Below are 24,915 nucleotides of genomic sequence, written 5' to 3' on the forward strand. Positions count from 1 at the left end.
GCACACACACACACAAAAACAAACTCCCATGAACAAATGGAACATCTATCCAATAAAGCTGATCTGCAGGAGAAAAAAATATTGAGTTTTCTCTTGCAAAGATCAATGTAGGAGGAGGAAAAGCAGAGCCTGGGGGAAGAGTCAAGAGATGGATCAGCCTGAAATCATTAGTTTCTACAAGAGGCATTAAATTCTGTTAACCTAGCACCAATTTCATGTTCATCATTAGTTGACTAGATTCTTATGTGTAAGCATAAGCAATAAATCAACTTAACTAGAACTTAACACATGGCCAAGATTCTTCTTCACAATCCAGGAGTGGAGATGTTCTTTGAAAAATTGTTAAATTCATGATTATTTGTGCTTTGTGATGAAGGAAATATTATATAGGCGTGAAAATGACTCAAGTTGCTTAGTTATCAAACCACAAGAAAACTGATCACAAAAATTGCTAGAGAAATTATTAGGTTTTGATGGTACTAAAAAACCCAGAAATTTTAATCTACCCTGGTTATTTTCAAATAGTTTCCCATACATTTCTTCATAACCAAAATGTAGAAAACAGAGAAATTATAGAAACAGTTTAATTTATACTGGTCATGATTATAGATTCTTTATTTCTTTTCTCAGCAGTCAATTAATTTAATTTATTAGGCATACCACCAACCACTGAACCCTTTCTCAGTGGTTTAAAGATCAAATCAATCTTTTTTTCAGAAACTGGAGAACATTTTACTCAATAATAATTAATTAATCCTTAAATCCCATTAAATGTTCTAATTAATTTCATTTTTATTAGATGTGAAATAGATTCCCTTGAATGCAAGATATGCTAAACTTCATAAAACAGAAGCCTGAAATCAGAAACAATCAAAATTTTCAAAATCATTGTGGAAATTAAAATAATTAGGTTTCCAGAGTTGTCTCAGATGGTTGGTAACTAAAGAAAGACCTACATAAAAGTAATATTATTAGTCGTGGTAATTTCACAGAAGAGGTCAGCAATTCATTATAACAGCAGAAATTAAGAACAACACAAATGAGATATAATGATCAATGCAGAAGGAACTTCTCCACTGACCTTAAAAACTAAGGTCAGTAGGAAAAAAAACGTATGGAGTATGGAGAAAGTTGGGCATGAGATAAGAAGTAGAGATAATTTGAGTTTCACAATTTATCTGCCGTCACAATCCACTGCAACTTTTGGGATGTAGGGAAATACAAAGAAACTTTGGCACAATTACTTGGTCTGATGGTGCAAATTCAGCTGATAAGAACTTTAAACAGTGACAGTGATGACTACAGATAAGTCCAATTATCCAGACATAAGAACAGACAGACTGTACAGAGAAAATTGAAAAAGACAAAAAACTCCAGAAATGATCCGTACATGCAAAATAAGTAGTATGTCTCAAAGAAAAAGTACTTTAAACAGTCCAACACTGAAGACTACGTTTTCTGGATATTTTTCATTTTTTCCTATGATGAATAATTTTGTTTGGCTTCTGAATGATTTGTAAGGTGGAAAAAAAAAAAAAACACCACAAAAAAAAAACCACAAAAAAAAAAAAAAAAAAATAAAAACTACCCCCCCCAAAAAAAAAAACCCCCCCCCAAACCCAAACAAAAAAATAAAAAACCACCCCCCCCCCCCCCCCCCCCCCCCTTACCTTTTTCCCCTTCCCCAGATGATTTGTTTTTTCTAGCAAAACTTGCAAATTGGTGAGTCTCATTCAATAGATACATGAAATATAATCTTGAGTTTTAAGGCATTTCTTTAGAAGTTAAGCTAGCACAAGATAAAATGAGGATCTTCATTTTAGCTACAGAATTAATAATTCTTTTTCTATCATAAACTGTGGATAAGCAAATGATTTGCAATTAATATAAAGAGGAGGAAAATTCAGAACAAGAGTAACACTACATTAGGAGTATAGAACTTCCTGTACAATTTCACCAAAAAAACCAAAATCACAAACACTTCATTTTGAAATGATTTCACAAAGAAGCCAAGGGAGAGGAAAACCACTCTACTTCCATTCCAAATCTTTCTTTTTATTTGACTGGTATTACAATTAAAAAGGACTCAACATGGAGTGTTACACATTCTTGGTGCTTTATGATGCAACTAATAAAATCCCTGAATGGATATTGCTTTACCTTTGATTTTAAAAACTAACTTAAGAAAAGCTTTAATTCCACTAATGATCACAAATGGCCAAATGAACAGCAACAAAAGGAACAGAAAATAAAAATGAAACCAAACTACTGGCAAGTTCATAATACACACATAATTTGTGGGTTGATGACACTGATTTCAAATGTACGATAAAGCCCACAACACTTGATTACTATGAATATTATTGTGATTTTTTTCATGTTGAACAACTTGCTTCAAAAGGTTGCTTTCTGTTGTTTAAACTTGCATAATAAACATGCAATAAAATAATTCCTTTTAACATTTTTCTGCAGTGTTTTTGTTTTCATACAAAGATTTCATAAAGTTACAGTGCTGAATCACAGCATTACCAAAATAAGTGTAAGAGTGAAAGAGGAAGATTCCTGTGAATTTAACTTAATGACAAAAAATCCAACTACTACTTTTTATCCTGAGACACGCCATCATCTTATTAAAAAGGTGTACACAATCTAATCCCACCCATATCCCTCCAAAAGATAAAATAAATATTAAATTGGGGGGAAAGAGAGGACAGATAAAGAAAATATAAGATGTCATCATGCACTCATCTTCTGCATAGCTCAACCTACATATAGTAAGGCACTATTTCCCCACAACTTAGTGTCCCCCAGAATCCTTTAAAGCCCTCTGCAAACCACAGAATTCCTTCCAGGATGATGAAATAAATGACTGAAGAAATGTGACTATCACATTATTCCACATATGTTCTCCTATTTAAGGAAGTCATCAGGCAGTCTCAGAAGGAAAAAAAAAATCTGTCACAAGTCTCTTTTTGTGTAAATGTGTTCATGTGACATATGGGGATTTGTTGTGTGGGATTTTTTTTCTTCTTCTCTTGCTAGAGTTAAGTTCTCATTATTCTCAAAGCAAATTCGGAAGAAAAAGAACAGAGGAGTCATTAAAAAAAAGGTTTTGGTGCTCCAAACAGCATCCTGTTTAAAGGGTCTGGAAAATCTGATGATTGTTCCCAAGGGAATTGGGAAAGGTGTTGATGGAATCTCAAGGGATGGTCCTTAATTACAATTAGTTAAGTTGATCTTCATACTGCTTTCGAAAACAATCACCGGCAGGAAAAAATTCCCAGCATCGTTCTTGATACATTTTCCACACATATGACTCCTGCAAAACACAGAAGATAACTTTAGAACATCTAGAACATTTCATGCCATCTGGAATTTTTCAATCATTACGGTAAATAATTTTGAAATGATCACAGAAGCTGTGTTTATATTCCAAACTACTGTACGTGACTTTATGTGTCAGTTTCAAATAGACTCAACATTTTTGTTTCAGTTAAAATAAAGCTAAAAACAAAAACTATTTTGCCAAAAAAAAAAAAAAAATTAAGTGTGGGCAATCTCAAGGAGTACACCACCTGTCCAAAAAAAGGGAAAAAAAGAATTTAGATAAAACAAGGTTCAACTTTAGCCACCTTGATTGTGCTATTAGTATAACTGGACCAGAAAAGGCTGTTTTCAAATTTGATTGGCTATGTAGAATTGTTACATAATAAGAATCAAAGTGTAATTAGCTGATGGCAAGGTAAAATAATAGGTTAGAATAATGTTGTACAATTGAACAGGTGATAGTGTTGAAGCAAAAGAAGAAGAAATGTGGAGGAAAAAAAGGCTGAGGAACATTTCATAAGGAAACTCCAATAGTACAAGGCTTGTACTGAAAATATCAGGGAACGTTTGGTCCATCCCTAGTAGTGTTTCATTTATTTGTCTGCTTTTTAAAATTTTAACTTTTTCAAAAGAGGAACTACATAATTTGGATAATTTGGTAGGAACACATCCAAAGGAATACATAGAAGTGCTTAAAGGAACGTGATAGAGACCTTTAAGGAGCCCCAGCACGATGAGAGTACCCAGTTCTTGCCATGAACTCTTGAAATGCTACCCAATTAGTCCTGTAGTCTAACCTGCAGACCTTACCTCAACTTACAGAAGAAAGCCTCCCAACGTGTCACACCCATCAACCACACCCATTTCAACTGATAGCCTCAAGCAGTGTCCTTCATACCTGTCTTACCTTGGCCATCCTTGAAAGGGCCAAATCTAGTCTAGGCAAGAATAGAGGATCTACACTTCTCAGGCCCAAAAGCTGCACTTGGGAGAGCATTTTGCCTTAACTGGCATTTTAGAAAAGGCTATAGAGGTTTCCTTGGAGCAGTGCCTGGAGATAGATGCAGGAGAAACCAAAGGCCAAAGACCACACTGAAACCCAACATTATATCCTCCAGCCCCACTCCCCAAAACCATGCTTTTTCTTCTTTTTCTTTTAAAAGAAACAATTGTATGCATTCCTTGCATATATAACAAAATAAAAGAATAACAAGAGTTGGGAGGGACCTTGGAGGTCTTCTAGTCCAATCCCCTGCTCAAGTAGGAAACCCTATACCATTTCAGACAAATGGTTGTCCATTGTCCTCTTAAAAATATCCAGTGTTGGAGCATCCACAACTTCTGGAGACAAATCATTCCACTGATTAATTGTTTTAACTGTCAGTTCTAGGTTAGTTTTCCACTTGATTAGTTTCTATCCATTGCTTCTAATCCTGTCTTCAGGTGCTTTGGAAAATTTTCTCCCTCCGTTTGTGATAGCCCCTTAAATGGAACATTGCTATCATGTCACCACTAGTCCCTCTTTACATTAAACTAGGCATATCCAATTCCTGCAACTGTTCTTCGTATACCTTAGCCTTCCAATCCCCTAATCATCTTTGTTACTCTTCTCTGCATTCTTTCTAGAATCTCAACATCTTTTTCATATTGTGGCAAACAAAACTGGATGCAGTATTCCAACTGTGGTCTTACAAGACATTATAAAGTGGTACTAACACTTCATGTGATCTTGATATATTGTTTGAGGTATTGTGAATGTTAAGAAAGATTACTTGAACTGCACATCTCAAGCCTTCAGCTAGTTCAGGAAGGGTCAGATAAGCATTGTACTATGAAAGTATATAGCCTGCTGCCATTGCTTGAATCATTAAGATAGATGAAAGAAATACAAAGAAATACAGTTACAATTTTCATGATCCAAATGATGTTGACTTACTTGACCAGTGTGTTCAGTTTCATCTTTATTAATGAGATACATCAGAAAAAATCTGAAATAGAGATCAAAACCATGATCATTATTACTGATAACATACAAAATAATACATGGACTATTTCCTATAAAATTGGGATATGAAGTATTTTGAACATTTTACAAATTGGTTGCCTGAGTTTAGTTAAGACAATCATGGAAGTTTGTTGGATCAGAAATAAGCTGTATGTTTGTGGACTCTTTCCTCCCCACTTCCCATCAAACTTTCTTGAACTGGACAAATTAGAAAGTTCTGGTTGAAGAGAATTCTCCAAACTGAGATGCTAAAACAAGATCTAGTTTCAGATCAGTAGAATTCTCAAGAAAGTACAATCAATAGTATTATAAATTCATTATAAAAAGTTAATGATAACACAATTTAGAAATAAAATAAAGCATCCCTAAATTTCAGGCATTCTTTAAGGATTTACATATATGTGATATAATAGGATTTATAGGATGTATTTTCTGAATTGCCAGTTTAGCAGTATTTCTGTTGGAGAAATGTTTTGGATTTCCAAATCCAGTCATCAAATTTACAACATAATTTCAGATATAAGTGTTTTATCAAAACACATACAGGCACACACAATTTACATGCTGCTAACTATACAATCATTATGTCTAATATACTCTTTATATTTAGAAACAAATTACCACGTTATTTGCAAAATTACAAGTTACTGAAAGACTATAGTTCAAATTTTATGTCCTTAAAAAGGTCACAGAACATTAATATTGATTTGTTTACTTACAGATAATTAGCCAAGTTGTGCTCCTGTAGAGTATGTGTTTCAAAGCCATGTGGCACTGTATCAAAATAATCATTACCTATTCCACAGATAAAACATTTAGTCTAAAAAGAATTTAGAAAGATATATATTGTTAACATATTTGCTTCAATTTCATTCTGTGTTTGTATGTACATGCACGTATTTGTGAGCGTTCCACACACTTCAAGAATAATTTTAAACTTAAGGCTGGCATTTTTTACTATTCTGTTCTTGCATTTTAGTTATTTCAAACACAGAACAAAATGTGCTTATCCAGAGACCCTCATACTGCACTATTTTGCCATGTGCCATGTGTTTCTTTCCTGAGATAGTGCATCAGCAAGGACAAATCACACCCCTAATCAGGCACATACATGGTTTTAAAAAGAAAAACAAGATTACATCCATGACTATGATCAAAGCTGCCATCTGGATCTTTCTGACTGTTCCCTCCCCTTTGCAATCCCCAAGTCCCTTCTGCTACAGGCTGAGCTTGGAGATGTGCCCTGAGAGAAACTTTCTAGGCATGTCTGATTTTGATGACCAATTTAGAGAGCAAAACAAAGAATGATTTCAATTTTGAAGTCATTGGGTAGTTGGATAGTATGAGAAAAACAAAAGAGAAAGAAGTTCTCTCACCATCGCCAATCTCTTTGGATTTTTTTCAGCCCACTTTTGAGTTTAAAAGGAAAATTTCTACCACTTCGCTCCAGAAAGACCACCTGCTTGACTATTGTGTTGACAATGACAATGATGGCACTTCATAGATAAACACACACGTTTGAATATTATTACTTAATAATAATGTTTCCTATTTTACATAGAGGGCTATCTTACTGGCTTCAAAGTTTGAAGAAAGAGTATATACATTTTTGAATTTTGGTGTTGGAGAAGACTCCTGAGAACACTGTGGACAGCCAAGAAAACAAACCAATAGATCATTCAACAAATCAACCCTTGAGTTCTCACTCGAGGCACAAATGTCTAGGCTCAAATTATCCTACTTCAGACACATTATGGGAAAACCAAAAGTTGGGAAAGATGGAAGCAAAAAGAAGAGGATGATCAGCAGCAAGGTAAATGGACTGAGTTATAGTGGGGATGGTGAACCATTGGAAAACCTAGAAGACCAATTTAGTACAAATTGATAGGGAGAAAAATCTATCTAGGTGAACAATAAGAGTCAGTAATGACTTTATAACACATGATCAAATCCAATCTAGTCCCATGCACAGGAGTGAAGCAGCTCCAATTATTCTGTAGCCTTCCGCATTTCAATTCTATACTTAATTAAAGAAGAAACTATTTTCTTGCCACTGCATGGAGAAGGTGGTATTTCACAGAAATATTTATGAATCAAAAGGGGAATACATAAAATTATTACCTCCATGTCTTCTTTAACTTGTTCTTGCTGATCTCTTAATTCTCCAAATGCATCAATAATTAAGCCTGGCAATAAGGTTATAATTTAAACTTTTGAGGAACTAGGACAAAAACTGCCAAATCAACAAATTAATGCTAAATATGAAGATTCATGCTTCACCACAAAGTGCCACGTACTTTTGAAAATATTTGGTGCAGATTTGCAAATACAATAGCCAGATAGTATACTACAAACTATTAGATACAGTATTCAACAGCTTTACTGAACTTCTTTGTAGCAACAAAATTTCCATGATATACATTGAGTTTTGAAAGCTGTTCCAAACTGTCATGTCAATTTTGGTATAGTATTATGTGTACACAGTTTTCCCCATTTTAAGTGGCCACTTGTCACCCATGATAAATAAGGAAACTTTCTGTAGACCTTGAGAAGGTTGGGTATAAATTGGAATACAGATGAAGAAAAGTGTACTTCTTGACAGATTTGGTGGCAGATTTCATGACACTCAAAAAACAAAAGAAAATTCTGTCCTCTTTCAATAATTAAGGAGTTGCAGCATTCTATCTAGCAGTCTGGCAGTATTCCCCAAAATTTCTAGAATGACCCAATGGGAATCATCCTAACATTATGATCAAGTCTTCCCAAAGGGAACATTTGAAGTTTTTTTTTTTTTTTGTGGGGGTGAAAGAAAGCCTTTGCTACTTTATTTATAATGGTACTTAACTAGCTACCTTACCAAACAAGGGGGGGACCCCTGGGGCATCTGATCTGATACATGAAATTACAGAAATCACTAGCCTGAAACCTAGTACTAATTTCAAAATAGAATTATTACCTGTGTTGATTTGATTTGTTAAAGAAAAAGAGGACTCCCCACAGATTAAATGGTCTTGTTTGTCATTTAAATCAAAGTTTTCTTGATACAATTAATAATTAGAGAAATAGTGTCTATGCATGTGTGTATGCTTATGTATATCTGTGTGTATATGTATGTGTACCTGTTTTCAATATCACCTCTTCCTTCCTCTCAACAAGACTTTTTACACAGAAAATAAACATTGCAATTGCCAAAGGATACACCATATGATAAAATCTATTAGTGGTGTGGCTCAAAATCAAGCTTGAACAATGCAGAGGATAACAAAATTAAAGGCAATTTCATTTTCAAGTAAACCTTTGCTTTTCTAATAATTTGCATGCCGAAGCAGAAATTTACATAGTCAGAATCTGAGCAAAGGAAGAGAGAAATACAGAAAATGCATCTGTCTGCTCTTAATTCTTTGCATGTGGTTAATATAATATCCTCAGGTAGATTTAAAACTGAAGTGTTCAAAATCTTTATGTTTCCTCCATAAGAGAAAAGAACCAGTCTTCCTCATTTTAAGAAATTTGACTTAGAATGTATTCCTTCCATTTTATATTTCTATTCAATGCCTGGAAAAAAATATTTGCTTCATAAGGGATTGAGTAAAGGACTCAACAATTCTTTTCCCACCAAGGATGAAGGAAATAACCCTAGAATTCATTCTGCTGCTAGAGGAATTTGCCTTTAGTCTTCCACCTGAGATTATGTTTCAAACATTGAAGAACAGAAGCAAATATATTAGGTACAAGAAGTTTACATATTTCACCATACATTTCACACTGTGATAAAAAATAGATGTGCATTATCAGTTAGGAAAGTGTGATTTTGGTAATTATAAAAAACATTTAAACTGATAAAAATAATGGAAGCATACCTTGTATGATAGCTAGTAGAATAACAATTACAAAAAAGAAAAATGTAATATCAAAGATGATTCGATATATTTCATATTCATCGCCTGCAGGATCTTCAATTTCATCACCAATTCCACCACCAGCACGCACTCCCACATACATGTGAAACATATAGCACTACAAGCAACATGAAAAAGTTCTCATAGTTTAAAAAGTACAATTTGCATTACCTTCTATTTTGGTAAATATTTACTAGTTTATTTGAAAGGAGGAAGGAGGGAACTCAATTCTTGCTGATGTTTGACTTACTTGCTTGAACTAGTAAATGTCCTAATCAAGTAACTACCAACTCAGACTAACGATCAAACAGTAAACAACAGCCTAATTAAGGAACCACCAAGAATATTCCTGCCAACACCGACAGGACAAGACACCTGAATTTAAACAGAGCAAACTCCACTCCCTTCTAGCATTGATGATGTTACCTAGTTGGGTAATTAAATGTCTTCAAGAAAATAACCAAGCTCAGAGAGCATTGGGGTCCCCACACTGTTATTTTAATTAATATAATATTAGTATATTCATTTAATGAATGTATATGTTACCCTGAACATTATATATTCAAAACAATATACAAGTATGAAAAATGAATACCAACCATCTAAATGATTCTTAGTTTAATACTTTACCCAATTCAATAAGTTTAACAGAAGCAAGCTTCTGTTGCTTGCTTCCGTTAATTTACAGAATGTAACCACAGTTTGAGAGATAGGTTGATATAGTAGTTAAAAGCATCAGGCTAGAAACCAGGAAATTTAGAATCCATTCCTGCCTCATTCTCTCTCAGTGGAATATGACATTATATCTGTTCTTGTGATGAAACATGTGTTGAATTTATTGAAGAGGTTGCTTGGGTTGCTGATGTATCCCTTTGTGTTTTGTAAACAGAAACTGTTTCCACTCTTAAAAATTTACCCATTTAAAATCATATTAACAAATTAGAAGAAAAACAAAAGTGAAGTTTACCGTCAGCATATCATCACATTTCATATCTGGCATATCTCCATCTTCACTCTTATTGTAGAATTTTCGGAAGAAATTAAAAGCAACTACTGTGTATAGATAAACTACTACTGCTAGTAATCCAACAGTTAGTACAAGCTAAAAAAAGAAGTAATAAATTAATGAATATTTTGGAATTCCCTTGATTGTAAACTTATTTTTTAAAAACCATAAGAAGATCAATGTTCATTTGATTTCTACTTCATATTAAACAATTTATAAATTATGTAAAGAAAAGCAATAATCTTCTGCTACATGGCAGTAATTCCAACTGAAGTTGGGTGGGACTTTCTGTAATCTTTTACATGAGCAAAATATATAGATAAATGTATTACAATCGTGCAATTGAAATCATGCTGAATTGGGAATAATATTGATTGAAAAGAAATAAAAATAGATCTGAGTATACCTAAATTTTATTATTAGATCAAATGTATTGGGACTCTTATGGAAATGAGTCAAAAGTAGAGTTACAAGTAGAATTCAGAGTTTATTACATTTCCTCCAAATTTTTAAATAAACAATTGATTTCTTTCATGGTTGGCATAATTATATAATGTTCCTCTTGGTAAACCTTATTTTAAAGGCATGTAACTTTTCACAAAGTTAATGACAGAATAAAGAGCTATTACCTGTTTCCCATTGTGGGTCACTGATGATAGAATTGTTCGTAATGTTTTAAATCCCATTGCTATGTCAAGGAGGTGTGCAGCAAAGAAAAAGTTGTTGTAATGACCAAGGACTGACATGGTCATATACCAGGCCAGATACAGAAAAGACTTTGGAAGAAAAGGAACAAAATAGATTTAAGAAAAGAACATACAGTCAGATAAAAACTTCTTTTTACTGTAGCTGTAATTGTAACATCCAAATGGACTTTAAAATCAATTTTTGAAGTAACATGTTTTTAACTTGAAAGAATAAAACAGGTAATGCACACATAAAGTCTTCATAATAAAGGTTTACATAACTTTATCATTTTAATTCCGTGCTTCAATTAAATTTCAAGAAAAAACAACATAAGGGAAATTTCCTTATTAGCAGTAATAGTGAACTATTACTGCTAAGACCCAGTCAGATCCTTAAATAATTTGTCTTCTCCTAGAAAAAATTAGAGAATCCATCAATCCAATTTATTTGCCCATAAATTTGATGAATAATTTTGAAAAGTGATTTAAAATATTCTATTTTAGTACTCTAATTAATATTGACTTAATATTACATACTTACATTATCAGTGAAAACAACACCTAGTTTCCACATTTGATATTTTACATCAATAGAATTCAACCTGAAAGAGCACATATAAAAGAAGAAATAAAATAAAATAAATCATGGGAAAAAATGAGTCAGTGATCATCGATCACTAGATACTTTACTGAATGTAGGCTAACTAGATTTGAAAAAAGGTCTAAAAGCAGTAGCAAAACACTTCTATATTATAGCCACAAAAACAATATGTACTTGTATTCAAGGTTACCTCAGGCTTTACTTTTTAGACTGGTTTTAATAGTTTTGTATTTTTACCAGTGCCATTAGAAAATAAGGATAGGAAAGGAGTCAGTGTTTTTAATAAATGAATCAAAGGAAACAAGTTATGTATAAAATCTTGAAGCAAAAGAAGATCAGGAAAAAAAAATTCAATCTGGGCAAAATTAAGTAACAGATGTGGCAAGAGCCTAGAACCACTCAATGGTTTATTATCAAGTTTATTGATTCTTGCCTTCTGGGTGATAGAAAGCACCAATTCATTTTAGATGATTCCTTACACTAAACAGAGACCACTTCCAGGTTTCCTCTCTTCTTTCCCTCCCTTTCACTGAAGCACTAAATCTATATTAAAGTATCTAAGATATATGTCAGAGTCTAGACTTACTTATGTGACAGTGGATGCTCTAACACTGGAGGTTTTAAGAAGAGATTGGACAACCATTTGTCTGAAATTGTGTAGGGTTTGCTGCCTGACCAGGGAGTTGAACTAGATCTCCAAGATCCCTTCCAACTCTGTCATTCTGTTATCAGGCATGGTACAACTAATTAATGGAACATTTTGGGCACAATTTATTTTAACCCCATCAGTTCAAAAGAACAGGATTTTAATTGATGGGTCTAGTCTAAGAACTCATGCTGACAAGCTAACCAATGATAATAGCTGTTATATTTTGATAACTATGAGTTGCCATTTCTCCTCAGAACAAAAGTAGTGAGAGTAGAGCATTATTCCAGTTCTTATCAACATTATTAAAGTGTGAAAGTCAAAGTCATAAATTGCTCAAGTAATTTGAAAATCTAAACAATTTAAAACCAAACAATTTCCATATATATTTTATTGCTAAGCAATGAGTTTCATTAATCAATTTAAGAATGTGTTAATAAAACCCTTTTTTTGGCATAACCCTTCACAGATGGAATTAAATATAAAAGGTATAAACGCTACTAATTATTTGTCACAGTGGGCAATCTCTGATTAAATACGCAGTTTGCAGTATGATATTTATTTGAATTTACTTTATAGGAAATAGAGTTCAACCTACTAGTTCATTTGTTTTTTATAGCATTCTCTCCCCATCCCCACTCCCAATTTGTGAATGCTGATATTTGTAATGTCAGATTTATGTCTGTGTATTACTTTACATAGCATTACACTGCAGAGGTGCTATTCAACTATTTTGCACCTATTCGGGAGAACCGGTAGTGGTGATTTGGCGTGGGTCACAGAACTGGTGGCGACCCCTGGCTGGCCACACCCCTGAACCAGGTCGCCCCATCGCCCGCCTGTCCCGGTTGCTCTCCTAGCTTTCCGTACCACGTGGTGGCCATGGGGCAGCTTGGGTGGATGTGCGCATGTGCAGCAGCCCCGGGACATCCACCTGCCTGCCCACCCTCCCGGAGCACGTTTTCTTCCTTCTCCCAGAGGCGGACACACCTCTTCCAGCCCAGGCCAGCCCAGCCCGCAAGCATCGGCTTCTCGCCCCCCTTGTCGCCAATGCCTGCAGCAGCAGACCCTCAGCCGGCTTAGCCAGGAGCCACCGTTCCCAGGTTTAGCAGCTGGTCCCGCCCCTCACCCTCCCTTCCCTTGCCTGACCTGAGAAGGTAAGGGTGATGCCAGGGGATAGCAAAGCGGCCAGGTCCCTATCTTCCCCTCTCTCCCCCACTCTCTGTGTCTGTGTCTGTGTGTCGGTCGCAAGTGGAGGAGAAGGGTCGCCTCAAGGGACTGGCTGAACAAGGATTGCCAGCTGCGCTGGAATCGATTTCCATTTAACATCGCCGGTGCCTCCAGCTCCAGATGCGCAGAGGCACATGCGCATGTGTGCTTGCCATTTCCACCCACTCCCATCCACGCGTGGTGACCCTACCCCCCCAATGCGGGAGAAGACTGCGTTTTTGCATCAGCTCGTCCCCGTTGCTGAATTTCACCGCCACCACCTCCTTGGCGATAGCCGATCATGGGACCTCTATCTCCTCAAGTGCCAGCCTCGGTGTTACTCGCTGAAAGTGGGGGGGGAAACACACACACACAGCCAAACCAGCGGCAGTCTCAGTAGTAGTCCCGGCGTAGCAGCAGCAGTGGTGGTTTCACCCCGCCCCCAGCCATCAGCCGCCCCGAGCTAAAGAAGCTGGCTGCATTGGGGGAGTCGACCAGCTGAGCGCGCAAAACAAGGTGCCTTGGACTGCCCGCAGCTCTCCTTCTTCCTCTCCCCCATCCTCTTTCAGGGGCTTCCTACCCACCACTCTGCTTGCTCTGTGTGTGGGTCTGGCTGGCTGCCTCTTTCCTATGCTGCCTTCCCCTCAGCGATTCCATTCAGTGCTCGCCCCCTCTCAGCCCTCCACCCCCCCACACACAACTGCTCAATCCCCCACCCCACCTCAGGTCATGAAAGAGATGAGCGAAGGAAAAGGGGGTGCGACTGATGCTGCAGAAGATGCCACCCATGAAGGCAGAAAAAGGCCTGGGAAGAATGGAAACAGATTTTGCACGCGCTCTCTTCTGAGCCCTACTGCCTGCAAATCCCCCCTCCTCACCTCTTCTTCCCCCAGTCCTGCCAAGTGTAGTCTGAAAATCCCCCCACCTTCCACTCCATGCTGCAAAGCTTGACAGTCCCTCAAACGATGCAGAGCTCCATCCTGCAGCATATTGCAAAGCTCAGCCTCTCTCTCTCTCTCCCTCCCCCTCACCCCACCACCCCAAACGCCATCACTCGCCATGCTCTGCACGACAACCAGAAGAAAGCAAGTCAATGCAGCTTTCCTCCGTCTTCAGGTTGGGGGGGGGAAACCTTCCACTCGGGTGGTTCGTGCCCTGTGGAAGCTCCTCTGTTCGCCGCCGTCCCTTGAAAGTAGCGAAGAGCGCTTGGCCCAGCTGTGGCTTTGAGAGAGAGAGAGAGACAGACAGACAGACACTGACACAACACACACACAGAGAGAGAGAGAGAGAGAGAGAGAGAGAGAGAGAGAGACAGAAAGAGAGAGAGAGTAGGGAAGAGAGAGGGGAAGATAAGGAGAGGGGGAGAAAGAGAGAGAGAGAGAGAGACAGAGATACATGGGGGAGAGACCCATGAGAGAGAGACACAGAGAGGGGGAGGAGAGAGAGAGAGAGAGAGAAAGAGAGGAAAGAGAAAAAGAGGGAATGAGAGAGGAAGGGAGAGAGAGACAAGAAAGAAAAGAATGAAAAAGAAAAAGAAAGAAAAAAGAGAAAAGAAGCGAAAAGAAGAAAAGGGACAGACAAAGAAAGGGAGAGATGGAAGGAAGGGACAAAGAAAGAAAAAGAAAGAGACGGAGGGAGGGAGGGGGAGGAGACCATGAATGAGATATATGGATGGGTAGATAAATACATGGAAGGAGGGAGGGAGGGAGAGAGAGAAAAAAAGGAGAGGAAGGACACAAACCCTGGCTTCAGAAGACTCTTTGAAGCACACAGCAATCTAGGCTGGCCTGCAAGGGATCTCAGAGGTCATCTAGTCCAAGCCCCTTCTCCAGCAGGAGATCCTTACAGAATCATTGAATAGCAGGGTTAGAAGTAAGCAAGTGTGTGTGTGTGTGTGTGTGTGTGTGTATCTGTCAAAACTCCAAAACAGGTCAAGTAGCTCTGGGGAGATCAGTCATAAATTAGAACACTTGCTAAGCAACCGGCCATTAAGCGAGGACCACTTGTATTTGGTTTGCTGGTCACATGGTCGCCTGGCCATGCCCACCCACATGGCCTCAAAGACATGCCCACCCAGTCACATGGGCACAAACCCATGACCATCTGGTCATGTGACCATAAAGCCATGCCCATCTGGTCATGTGTCCAAGCCATGCCCACACAGTCACATGACCACCAAGCCACACCCACAAATTAAGCCATGCCCACAGAACCAGTAGGGAAAAAATTTGAATACCACCACTGTTACACTGGGTTCATTGTTGTAATCCTGATAAATAATGGTATATAACATATTGGAACATTCTTTGTAAGAAACTGCAGAGCAGCAATCAACCATGGGATGGAACACTGAGAGATGATGGAATTAACCATCAGACTCACAGTTGCAACAGAGCCTTCTGAAGACAATAAATTCAGCAGTCTCACTTCTGTAAGTCAGACATCAGAAGCAAGAAAAATGTTGAAGTTTCAACAACAAATAAGAAATGCTTGAGTAAGCAAAAATTTAATGCAAGAGATAGAGGCATTCGGTAAGGTAGCAGGACTCAAAATCAACAAAGAAAAGACTAAGATAATAACTAAAAATTGTACCAAAAGGCAAAATGAAGAACTGACAAAGGAATTAGGGATTCAGACGACGAAAAGGGTAAAATATCTGGGAATTTGGCTCCACGATAAACAAACTGATAGACCAGATACAGAAAGATTTAGACAGATGGGTAAATTTACAATTTTCTTGGATGGGAAGGATAGCAACCATCAAAACAAATGTATTACCAAAATTACTGTATCTCTTTCAAACCGTGCCAGTCAAACTAGGGAAATTTTTTTTTGAAGATCTGAACAAAAGAATTGCCAAATTTATTTGGCAAAAGAAAAAAGCGAGAGTAAAATACAAATTAATGCAGGATAGTAGAAGTAAGGGAGGATTGACTCTCCCAGACTTTGAGTTATACTATCAGGCTGCAGCGAGTACTTGGATTAAAGATTGGATTAATCTGGAGGATAAAATAATATTAGCAATAGAAGGCTTCGATTTACAGCTTGGCTGGCACGCGTTTCTCTGAGATGGAAAAAATAGAAGTCATACTTATTTCCAAAGACACTGGATGAGAGACGCTCTGTTACATGTATCGGAAAGAATTAAAAGAAACCACTATGTGAAAATACCTCTCTGGCTATCCCAATGGAGGTGTTAATATATCCCAATGTTATGGATTTGAATAAAGCAATAAAATACAAAGAACTTATAACAGATGAAGGTGACCTGAAAACATAGACACAATTAAAAACACAAGGAATTGAAATAGGGTGGTGGCCGTACGTTCAAATCCAAACGAAACACAAAAAAGACAAGGAACAATTGGGATTTTATAACACATGTTGACTAGGAATTAGATAAAATACCACAAGGAGGTGAAAAAAAGAAGATTACTAAAATGTATAATTGCCTATTGGAATTCAAAATGGAAGAGGAAACAGTGAAGGAGAACATAATAACATGGGCCAAAAACTGTGGCCATAGTATTGAATTAGAACAATGGAAATGAATTTGGAAAACTAATTATAAATTAATGTTATCAGTCTCATATAAGGAAAATATTTACAAAATGTTTTACCGCTGGCATTTGCCACCAGTGAGACTAGCTAAAATGTTTCCCAACCTGTCTCCTAAATGTTGGAAATGCAATTCTAGCCAGGGAACGTATTTTCACATGTGGTGGACGTGTCCCCAAGTGCGAAAGTTTTGGCTTAAGATCCAGGTCGGGCTAGATGAATTGACAAAACAAAAGATAAAGTTTAACCCAGAGACATTCTTATTGGGAATGTCAGACCCGACATGGGACAAGAAGCAACAGCATCTAATATTATATATTATTACAGTGGCAAGGATAGCTTTTGCTCAAAACTGGAAATCAACAATGGTATCCACAGATTTGGCAGTAATCAATAAAATTCACCAATGCACAGAAATGATTAGATTAACCATGATATTAAAAAACAAGGAAGAAGGAGACTTTTTTATAATATGGAATATATGGCACAAAATGGTTGAGTAAAAAGGAAGTAAAGATGTATAGTGAAAATAGGTCAAATGTATGTATATGTATGTATGTATGTATGTATGTATGTATGTGTGTATGTATATATATATATATATATATATATATATATATATATATATATATATATATATATATATATATATATATATATATATATTTTCTGAGGTTCTCGTGGGTATTTGTATGTGGATCTTTGGTTATTCGGGTTTTCTCCCGCGTAAGATTCAAAGTATCTAGGCAACGTTTCGGCGAGGTCCCACTCGCCATCTTCAGGCTGGTGCTTTCGGCTTAGTGCCAGTGCAAGCAGTGTGTGACCGGAGCTGCCATCTCTCTATATATACAAGTGGTGGGGGATGGTGTGCTGGGCTGGTTGGCTGTGCTGCAGCCTCTTGATTGGTTGATGGAGTTGATGTTGGTATAATGGGCTGTGTAATGGCCTTTTGTTGTAGAGATATCCTGGATCTTGTGCTGTCATCTCCTGGGTCGTTAGCCTCTTGTGTTTTAACGGCTTGGGTAATGGGTCGTGTGATGGGCTTGTGAGTTCTTTTGTTGTGGTATCCTGGGTCTTGCGTTGTAATCTCCTGGGTCGTTTGTGTTTTGATCTCTTTTCGATTAGCCTCCTGTGTAGTAACAGCTTGGGTAATGGGTTGTGTGATGACCTTGTGAGATTTATTGCTGTGGTATCCTTGGTCTTGTGCTGTGATATCCTGGGTCATTTGCTGTGTTGTGACTTCTTGAGTTCTTGAGGTGTAATTTCTTGAGTTTTCTGATGTGATGTCCTGAGCGGGTGGCTGTGATGTAGCATTTTGGGTTTTTAATATGGCTTTGAGTTTGGGGTCTGGGTCTGTGTTCGTTTGGCTTCGAGTTCGTGGTCGTGCCACATCTTCATGGTGGGGGTCAGTTCGCTTCATGTATGGTTCAGAGGAGTTTGAAGTGGGTAGTGATGCAGCTGCAATGCGGCTTCTGGTCTGTGGTCGTGTCTCATCTTCTGTGTGGGTGTGAGTCTGATTTTTACGTGGAAGTGTGGTGGTGGCATCTTGCGTGGCCCTCATGGGTGTGGGTCTGGTGTCATTTATCATGTTGGGTACTCGTCTGTTCATGAGGGCGGGTTTCCAAATGGCTGGTAAGCGGGAGGTGTCATCTCTTTTATTCATGCTGTGTGGGCGTTTTTCTATCTCTATGGCTTCTCTGATTATTCTGCTGCTGTGGTGTTCAGCACAGAAACCATCATATGCGGAGTTGAAACCAGCCTGACCAAAACCAACCCTGATGAGGCTAATAGAATCAGACTCGAAATCACCAACATCCTCTGCACTAGCAAACCACCCAAAAGCAACTTATCCAAAGAAGAACAAACTGCACTACGTAACCTGAAAGAAGACACCAGCATAATAATCCTACCAGCAGACAAGGGCAACGCAACAGTGGTTATGAACACATCTGACTACCAAACCAAGTTAACCAACCTACTCCTAGACCCCACATACAAACCCCTAAAGACAGACCCCACCACCTACCTAGAAAAAACCACCAGATCCAAAATAAAAGCCTCCCCCATCAGTGAAGAAATCCAGCAAAGAATCATACCCAGAGAGAAATCATCCAGATGCCCTAAGCTTTATGGTCTCCCCAAGATACACAAAGAAGGAACTCCACTTAGACCAATAGTCAGCTCCATAGGCTCACCTCTACAAAACCTAGCCAAATTTCTCGCCAAACAACTACAGCCCTATGCAGAATCCATCAACTCACATGTAAGAAACTCATTCCATTTCATCGAGATCATAAAGAAACAAAACTTACAACCCAGCGACGTACTAGTTAGCTTCGATGTCATATCCCTCTTCACCCAAGTGCCAATAAAAGAAGCCTTGACAGCCATCCAAAACAAATACAACCCCCCCAAGCACATCCTAGATCTGACCAACCACTGTCTATCCAATACATACTTCACCTACAATGGACAAAAATACAAACAAATAGAAGGAGCACCCATGGGATCACCCCTCTCACCTGTCATCGCAAACCTCTACATGGAACACTTTGAAACACAAGCTCTAGAAAAATATGATCACAAACCCAAACTCTGGCTCAGATACGTAGATGACACCTTCATAATCTGGCCACACGGGAAAGAAAAACTGAACAACTTCCTCACACACCTCAACAGCCTACACCCCAAAATACAATTCACCATGGAAACAGAAGCTAACAATCAACTTCCCTTCCTAGATGTCTTGGTATACAAAAAACCCAATGGCTCCCTAGGACACACCATCTACCAAAAGAAAACACATACAAACCGCTATCTACACGCACTCTCACACCACCACCCAGCACAGATCAATTCCGTAGCTGAGACACTCATCTCCAGAACAAAATGCTTAGCTGATGAACAACACCTAAAAACCGAACTAAACACTCTCACCAACGTACTAACAGCCAATGGATTTCAAAGAAAGAAGATCACCCACCTCATCCAAAAAGAAACCCCAACCAAAATCCAAGACAGAGAACAAGAGAACGGCAAAACCCTCCTCCCATATATAAAAGGCACTACAGACAAAATCAGCAAGATCCTCCAAAAACACAACATTAAAACAGCATTCTGCACAAACAGAAAAATATCCACCATCCTAAGAAACCCTAAAGACAAAATCGAGTTAGAAAACCAAGGAGTATATGAAATCCCCTGCACTGCCTGCCTCACCACATACATTGGACAAACTAACAGAAGAATAAGTGCACGCGTTGAAGAACATAAGAACTCAATCAAAAAAGAAGAACCAACCTCTTCCCTGGTCCAACATCTCAAAGCCACAGGACATGAGATTGACTTTAAAAATACCAGAACTATCGCCAAAACTGAACACCACAGCAGCAGAATAATCAGAGAAGCCATAGAGATAGAAAACGCCCACACAGCATGAATAAAAGAGATGACACCTCCCGCTTACCAGCCATTTGGAAACCTGCCCTCATGAACAGACGAGTACCCAACATGATAAATGACACCAGACCCACACCCATGAGGGCCACACAAGATGCCACCACCACACTTCCACGTAAAAATCAGACTCACACCCACACAGAAGATGAGACATGACCACAGACCAGAAGCCGCACTGCAGCTGCATCACTACCCACTTCAAACTCCTCTGAACCATACATGAAGCGAACTGACCCCCACCATGAAGATGTGGCACGACCACGAACTCGAAGCCAAACGAACACAGACCCAGACCCCAAACTCAAAGCCATATTAAAAACCCAAAATGCTACATCACAGCCACCCGCTCAGGACATCACATCAGAAAACTCAAGAAATTACACCTCAAGAACTCAAGAAGTCACAACACAGCAAATGACCCAGGATATCACAGCACAAGACCAAGGATACCACAGCAATAAATCTCACAAGGTCATCACACAACCCATTACCCAAGCTGTTACTACACAGGAGGCTAATCGAAAAGAGATCAAAACACAAACGACCCAGGAGATTACAACGCAAGACCCAGGATACCACAACAAAAGAACTCACAAGCCCATCACACGACCCATTACCCAAGCCGTTAAAACACAAGAGGCTAACGACCCAGGAGATGACAGCACAAGATCCAGGATATCTCTACAACAAAAGGCCATTACACAGCCCATTATACCAACATCAACTCCATCAACCAATCAAGAGGCTGCAGCACAGCCAACCAGCCCAGCACACCATCCCCCACCACTTGTATATATAGAGATGGCAGCTCCGGTCACACACTGCTTGCACTGGCACTAAGCCGAAAGCACCAGCCTGAAGATGGCGAGTGGGACCTCGCCGAAACGTTGCCTAGATACTTTGAATCTTACGCGGAGAAAACCCGAATAACCAAAGATCATATATATATATATATATATATATATATATATATATATATATATATATATATATATATATATATATATATATATATATATATATATATATATATAAAGTAATGTAAATAAATGAATATTGTAACTTAATAATAATACAAATAAGTAAGGATTTAGCAAATAAGATACAGATATATATGTAGTAAATGAACTCAATTGACACTAATAGATATGTACACTGTGACGACAATGCTGCAAAATGTGAGAACATGTTTCTCTTTTATTAAATTTTTTTTTGAAATTTTTGAATAAACAAATTTTTTAAAAAAGAAATGCTTGAGTAATCTTTAAAGCAATATTTTAAATACTTACACAGCCGATAAAGAACTATCCTTTTTTGGTTTCTTTTTTTCTCGGGCATCACTGAAATCTAGAGCAGCCTTGTCCATTCCCAGCAATTCACTGATTCTGTCTTTGCCATAAAACTCTCCATATTTATCCATAACCTGAAACAATATAGTAACAATTATATTTCCTTCTGAAACGTTATTTATCTAAACCCAAGTGATTAAGGTGCAGTATTTTTATATAAAATTCTATATTTTTAGATACCTCTAACTTTAATAATGGGGCAGAGAGAATCAAATTAGAAGGATCTTTGACCTGATAAGTTGTAAGTTTCTATACCCTAGTGGTTTGAAGAGAATTTGTAAACTGGATTGCAGGATCTTCTACAATGAGTAAGAAGTTAAATGCAAATTCTTATGTGAATCAGGAAGCTCTTTGATTTAGATTTGCTGGTTCTAAATTAGTCCTGGCAATGGGAAGGGTGACAGAAATGAGGAATGGAAACTAATTTGGGAAGAGGCAATACCTTAACTTTGGATCTGGCAAGGAGGAGGAAAAAGAAGGAAGGCAGAGATGGAAAAAGGAGCAGAGACAGAGAGAAAGAAAAGAATATAAGAATGTTTGGAAATAGCAGGGAACCTCCTCCCTTCTCCAGCTTAATAAATATTGAGGAACAAGAGGGGAATAAGGGCAGACATGAGACTTTGTGCCATCTATGGTCACGAGCCACGGTCATCCCCATCTTCAAAAAGGGAGACCCCAGCCTAGTTGACAATTATAGACCAATCTCTTTATGCTGCATCACCTGTAAAGTCATGGAAACAATTATTAACCAATCCATCATCCTCCACTTAGAAACAAACAACCTACTCTCTAATAAACAATTTGTTTTTAGGAAAAAACTATCCTGTAATCTGCAACTCTTACACTACAAAAACATATGGACTACACAACTCGATCAGGGCAAAGCAACAGACGCAATCTACATAGACTTCTGTAAAGCTTTTGATTCAGTGGTACACGACAAACTACTCCTAAAACTAAAATCTTATGGTATTTCTGGACACCTGCATAACTGGATAGAAGCATTCCTATCAAACAGACAACAAATGGTCAAAATTGGAAGCGTCCTAATCAAATTCTGTACCTGTCAACAGAGGTGTCCCCCAAGGCAGTGTTCTAGGACCAACTCTCTTCATACTCTACATAAATGACCTCTGTGATCATATCAAGAGCAACTGCGTTCTCTTCGCTGACGATGTAAAGCTATTCAACACCACAGACAATACTGCTACCCTTCAAAAAGATCTTTACTATGTATCAGAATGGTCAAACAAATGGCAACTTCAAATCTCAACAAATAAATGCTCTGTCCTACATATTGGCAAAAAAAATCAGAAAATAAAATACAGGCTGAATAGTCAAGACCTTGTTGATGATCCAAACTCTGTCAAGGAACTTGGAGTACTCATCTCAAATGACCTAAGTGCTAGAGCCCACTGTAACTACATAGCCAAAAAGGTGTTAAGAGTTGTTAACCTAATCTTACGTAACTTTTTCTCTGGTAATATCATACTACTAACGAGAGCATACAAAACATTTGCTAGACTATCCTGTAATCTGCAACTCTTATTATAATACTTGAATACAGCTCATCAGTCTGGACCCCACATTACGTATCTGATCTTAACACAGTTGAGAAAGTCCAGAAATATTTCACAAGAGTTCTCCTCTACTCATTGCAGAATACTTTATGCCACCAGACTTGAAATTCTAGACCTAGAAAACCAAGAACTATGCCGCCTTTGGTCCGATCTAAGTATAGTATATAAAATCATACATTGCAATGTCCTTCCTGTCAATGAATACTTCAGCTTCAACCATAACAACACAAGAGCAAACAATAGATACAAACTCAAGGTTCACTGCACCAAACTTGATTGCAGGAAATACAACTTCAGCAACAGAGTGGTCAATGTTTGGAATACTCTACCTGACTCTGTGGTTTCTTCCCCAAACCCCAAAAACTTTAACCTTAGACTGTCTACTATTGACCTCACCCCTTTCCTAAGAGGTCTGGGGGGGATAAGTGCACCAATGTGCCTACCGTCCCTGCCCTCTTGTTTCTTTTGTTTCTTTATTTAAAACTGAAACATATAATTCAACAATAATGAAAGACTTTACCTTTCTTTTCACAAACTTGTCCCAATAGTTATTAGGAAAAGACCTGTGATTTGAAAGAAATTGTATTTAAATATGAGTTATCATTCACATCAATAAACAGTGTTTTTCTGAACTCCAAATTTACAGGGATCTTTCTTGAAGGTTCCAAGTTTTCCTCACCAATAAAGAGACTTATGGAAGTTACAATTTCTCTCTGGAAAATAATGCTCAATGGATCAGTCAGATAATAATTTAACAAATACAACTAATTCAATGCAAGTTCATTTTTTTGTCCCTGAAATTAAAGTTCATGATTAAACTGATACTAGTTATTTCCTGTATATTTTTTTTATATTTTATTTCTTAAAATACAATTGCAACTAAACTGTCTCTTTTCTCAATCATTTTCCAGTTATATGGGCTGATTGATTTATTGCATTACTATCAAAGGCATCATTTTTTTTCTAATAAACTTATGAATTACTTTCAAATCTGAAATCTGATACCACATGAAGTCCTCATTTTTTTATAATTCTGGATAAATATTTTCTGTAATGATGGCCATAATGAAATCTCACATTGCCCAGCATTCAGTATTACAGGAAGCTTAATTTGCTATCTGCTTCGATGCAAAATTGTTCTGGTAAACATTTGCCTGGTAAATGTTAAATATTATATTAAGCCATTAAGCTATGTGTAAAAGTAGACAATTTATTTTTAATTTATATCAACTGCACATGTATTTATTCATAAATCAGCTCTATTATATCCAGATCAACGGGGAGATATAAAAAGTTTAGCAAGGATCTTTTAAGTATAAATAAATATTTAAGATTATACAAATTTCAGGGCATCTAATAAAACATACATTTGTTAATTATATGTGTGCATTCTCAGAATCTAAAGATAATGCATTACAGGACTAATTTTGCAATTTTCTGAGACAAGACTTGAACAAAATAATTGAAAGTTGTGAGAAATCCAGAAAATAACGATTGTTGTTTATAAAATATTTTAAGTGATGAAATATAAAGACAATTTATTATTGCCATTCATTACCATTTTTTAATCTACATAAAATCTATCTAGTG

At 37.5% G+C, this 24,915-nt stretch overlaps 1 protein-coding gene across 1 annotated transcript in view; it reads right to left on the reverse strand.

Moving 5' to 3' along the window:
* Positions 1–2,034: 2,034 nt before the first annotated feature.
* RYR2 (ryanodine receptor 2) overlaps positions 2,035–24,915 on the reverse strand; it is a 317,056-nt gene continuing 294,175 nt past the window's right edge. The window contains exons 96-105 of the mRNA XM_087967520.1: positions 23,846–23,888; positions 21,686–21,819; positions 11,465–11,525; positions 10,867–11,013; positions 10,199–10,333; positions 9,193–9,349; positions 7,454–7,518; positions 6,052–6,152; positions 5,264–5,315; positions 2,035–3,319 (exon numbers count right to left, since the gene is read on the reverse strand). Of these exons, the coding sequence (XP_087823646.1) occupies positions 3,224–3,319; positions 5,264–5,315; positions 6,052–6,152; positions 7,454–7,518; positions 9,193–9,349; positions 10,199–10,333; positions 10,867–11,013; positions 11,465–11,525; positions 21,686–21,819; positions 23,846–23,888 (991 nt within the window). The 3' untranslated portion in view covers positions 2,035–3,223. The remainder of the gene's footprint in view (positions 3,320–5,263; positions 5,316–6,051; positions 6,153–7,453; positions 7,519–9,192; positions 9,350–10,198; positions 10,334–10,866; positions 11,014–11,464; positions 11,526–21,685; positions 21,820–23,845; positions 23,889–24,915) is intronic.

This window comes from Notechis scutatus, chromosome 1 (assembly GCF_049901735.1).
Source record: "Notechis scutatus isolate UNSWTSFEM ecotype Mainland chromosome 1, rNotScu1.2, whole genome shotgun sequence".
NCBI classification, from domain to species: Eukaryota; Metazoa; Chordata; class Lepidosauria; order Squamata; family Elapidae; genus Notechis; species Notechis scutatus.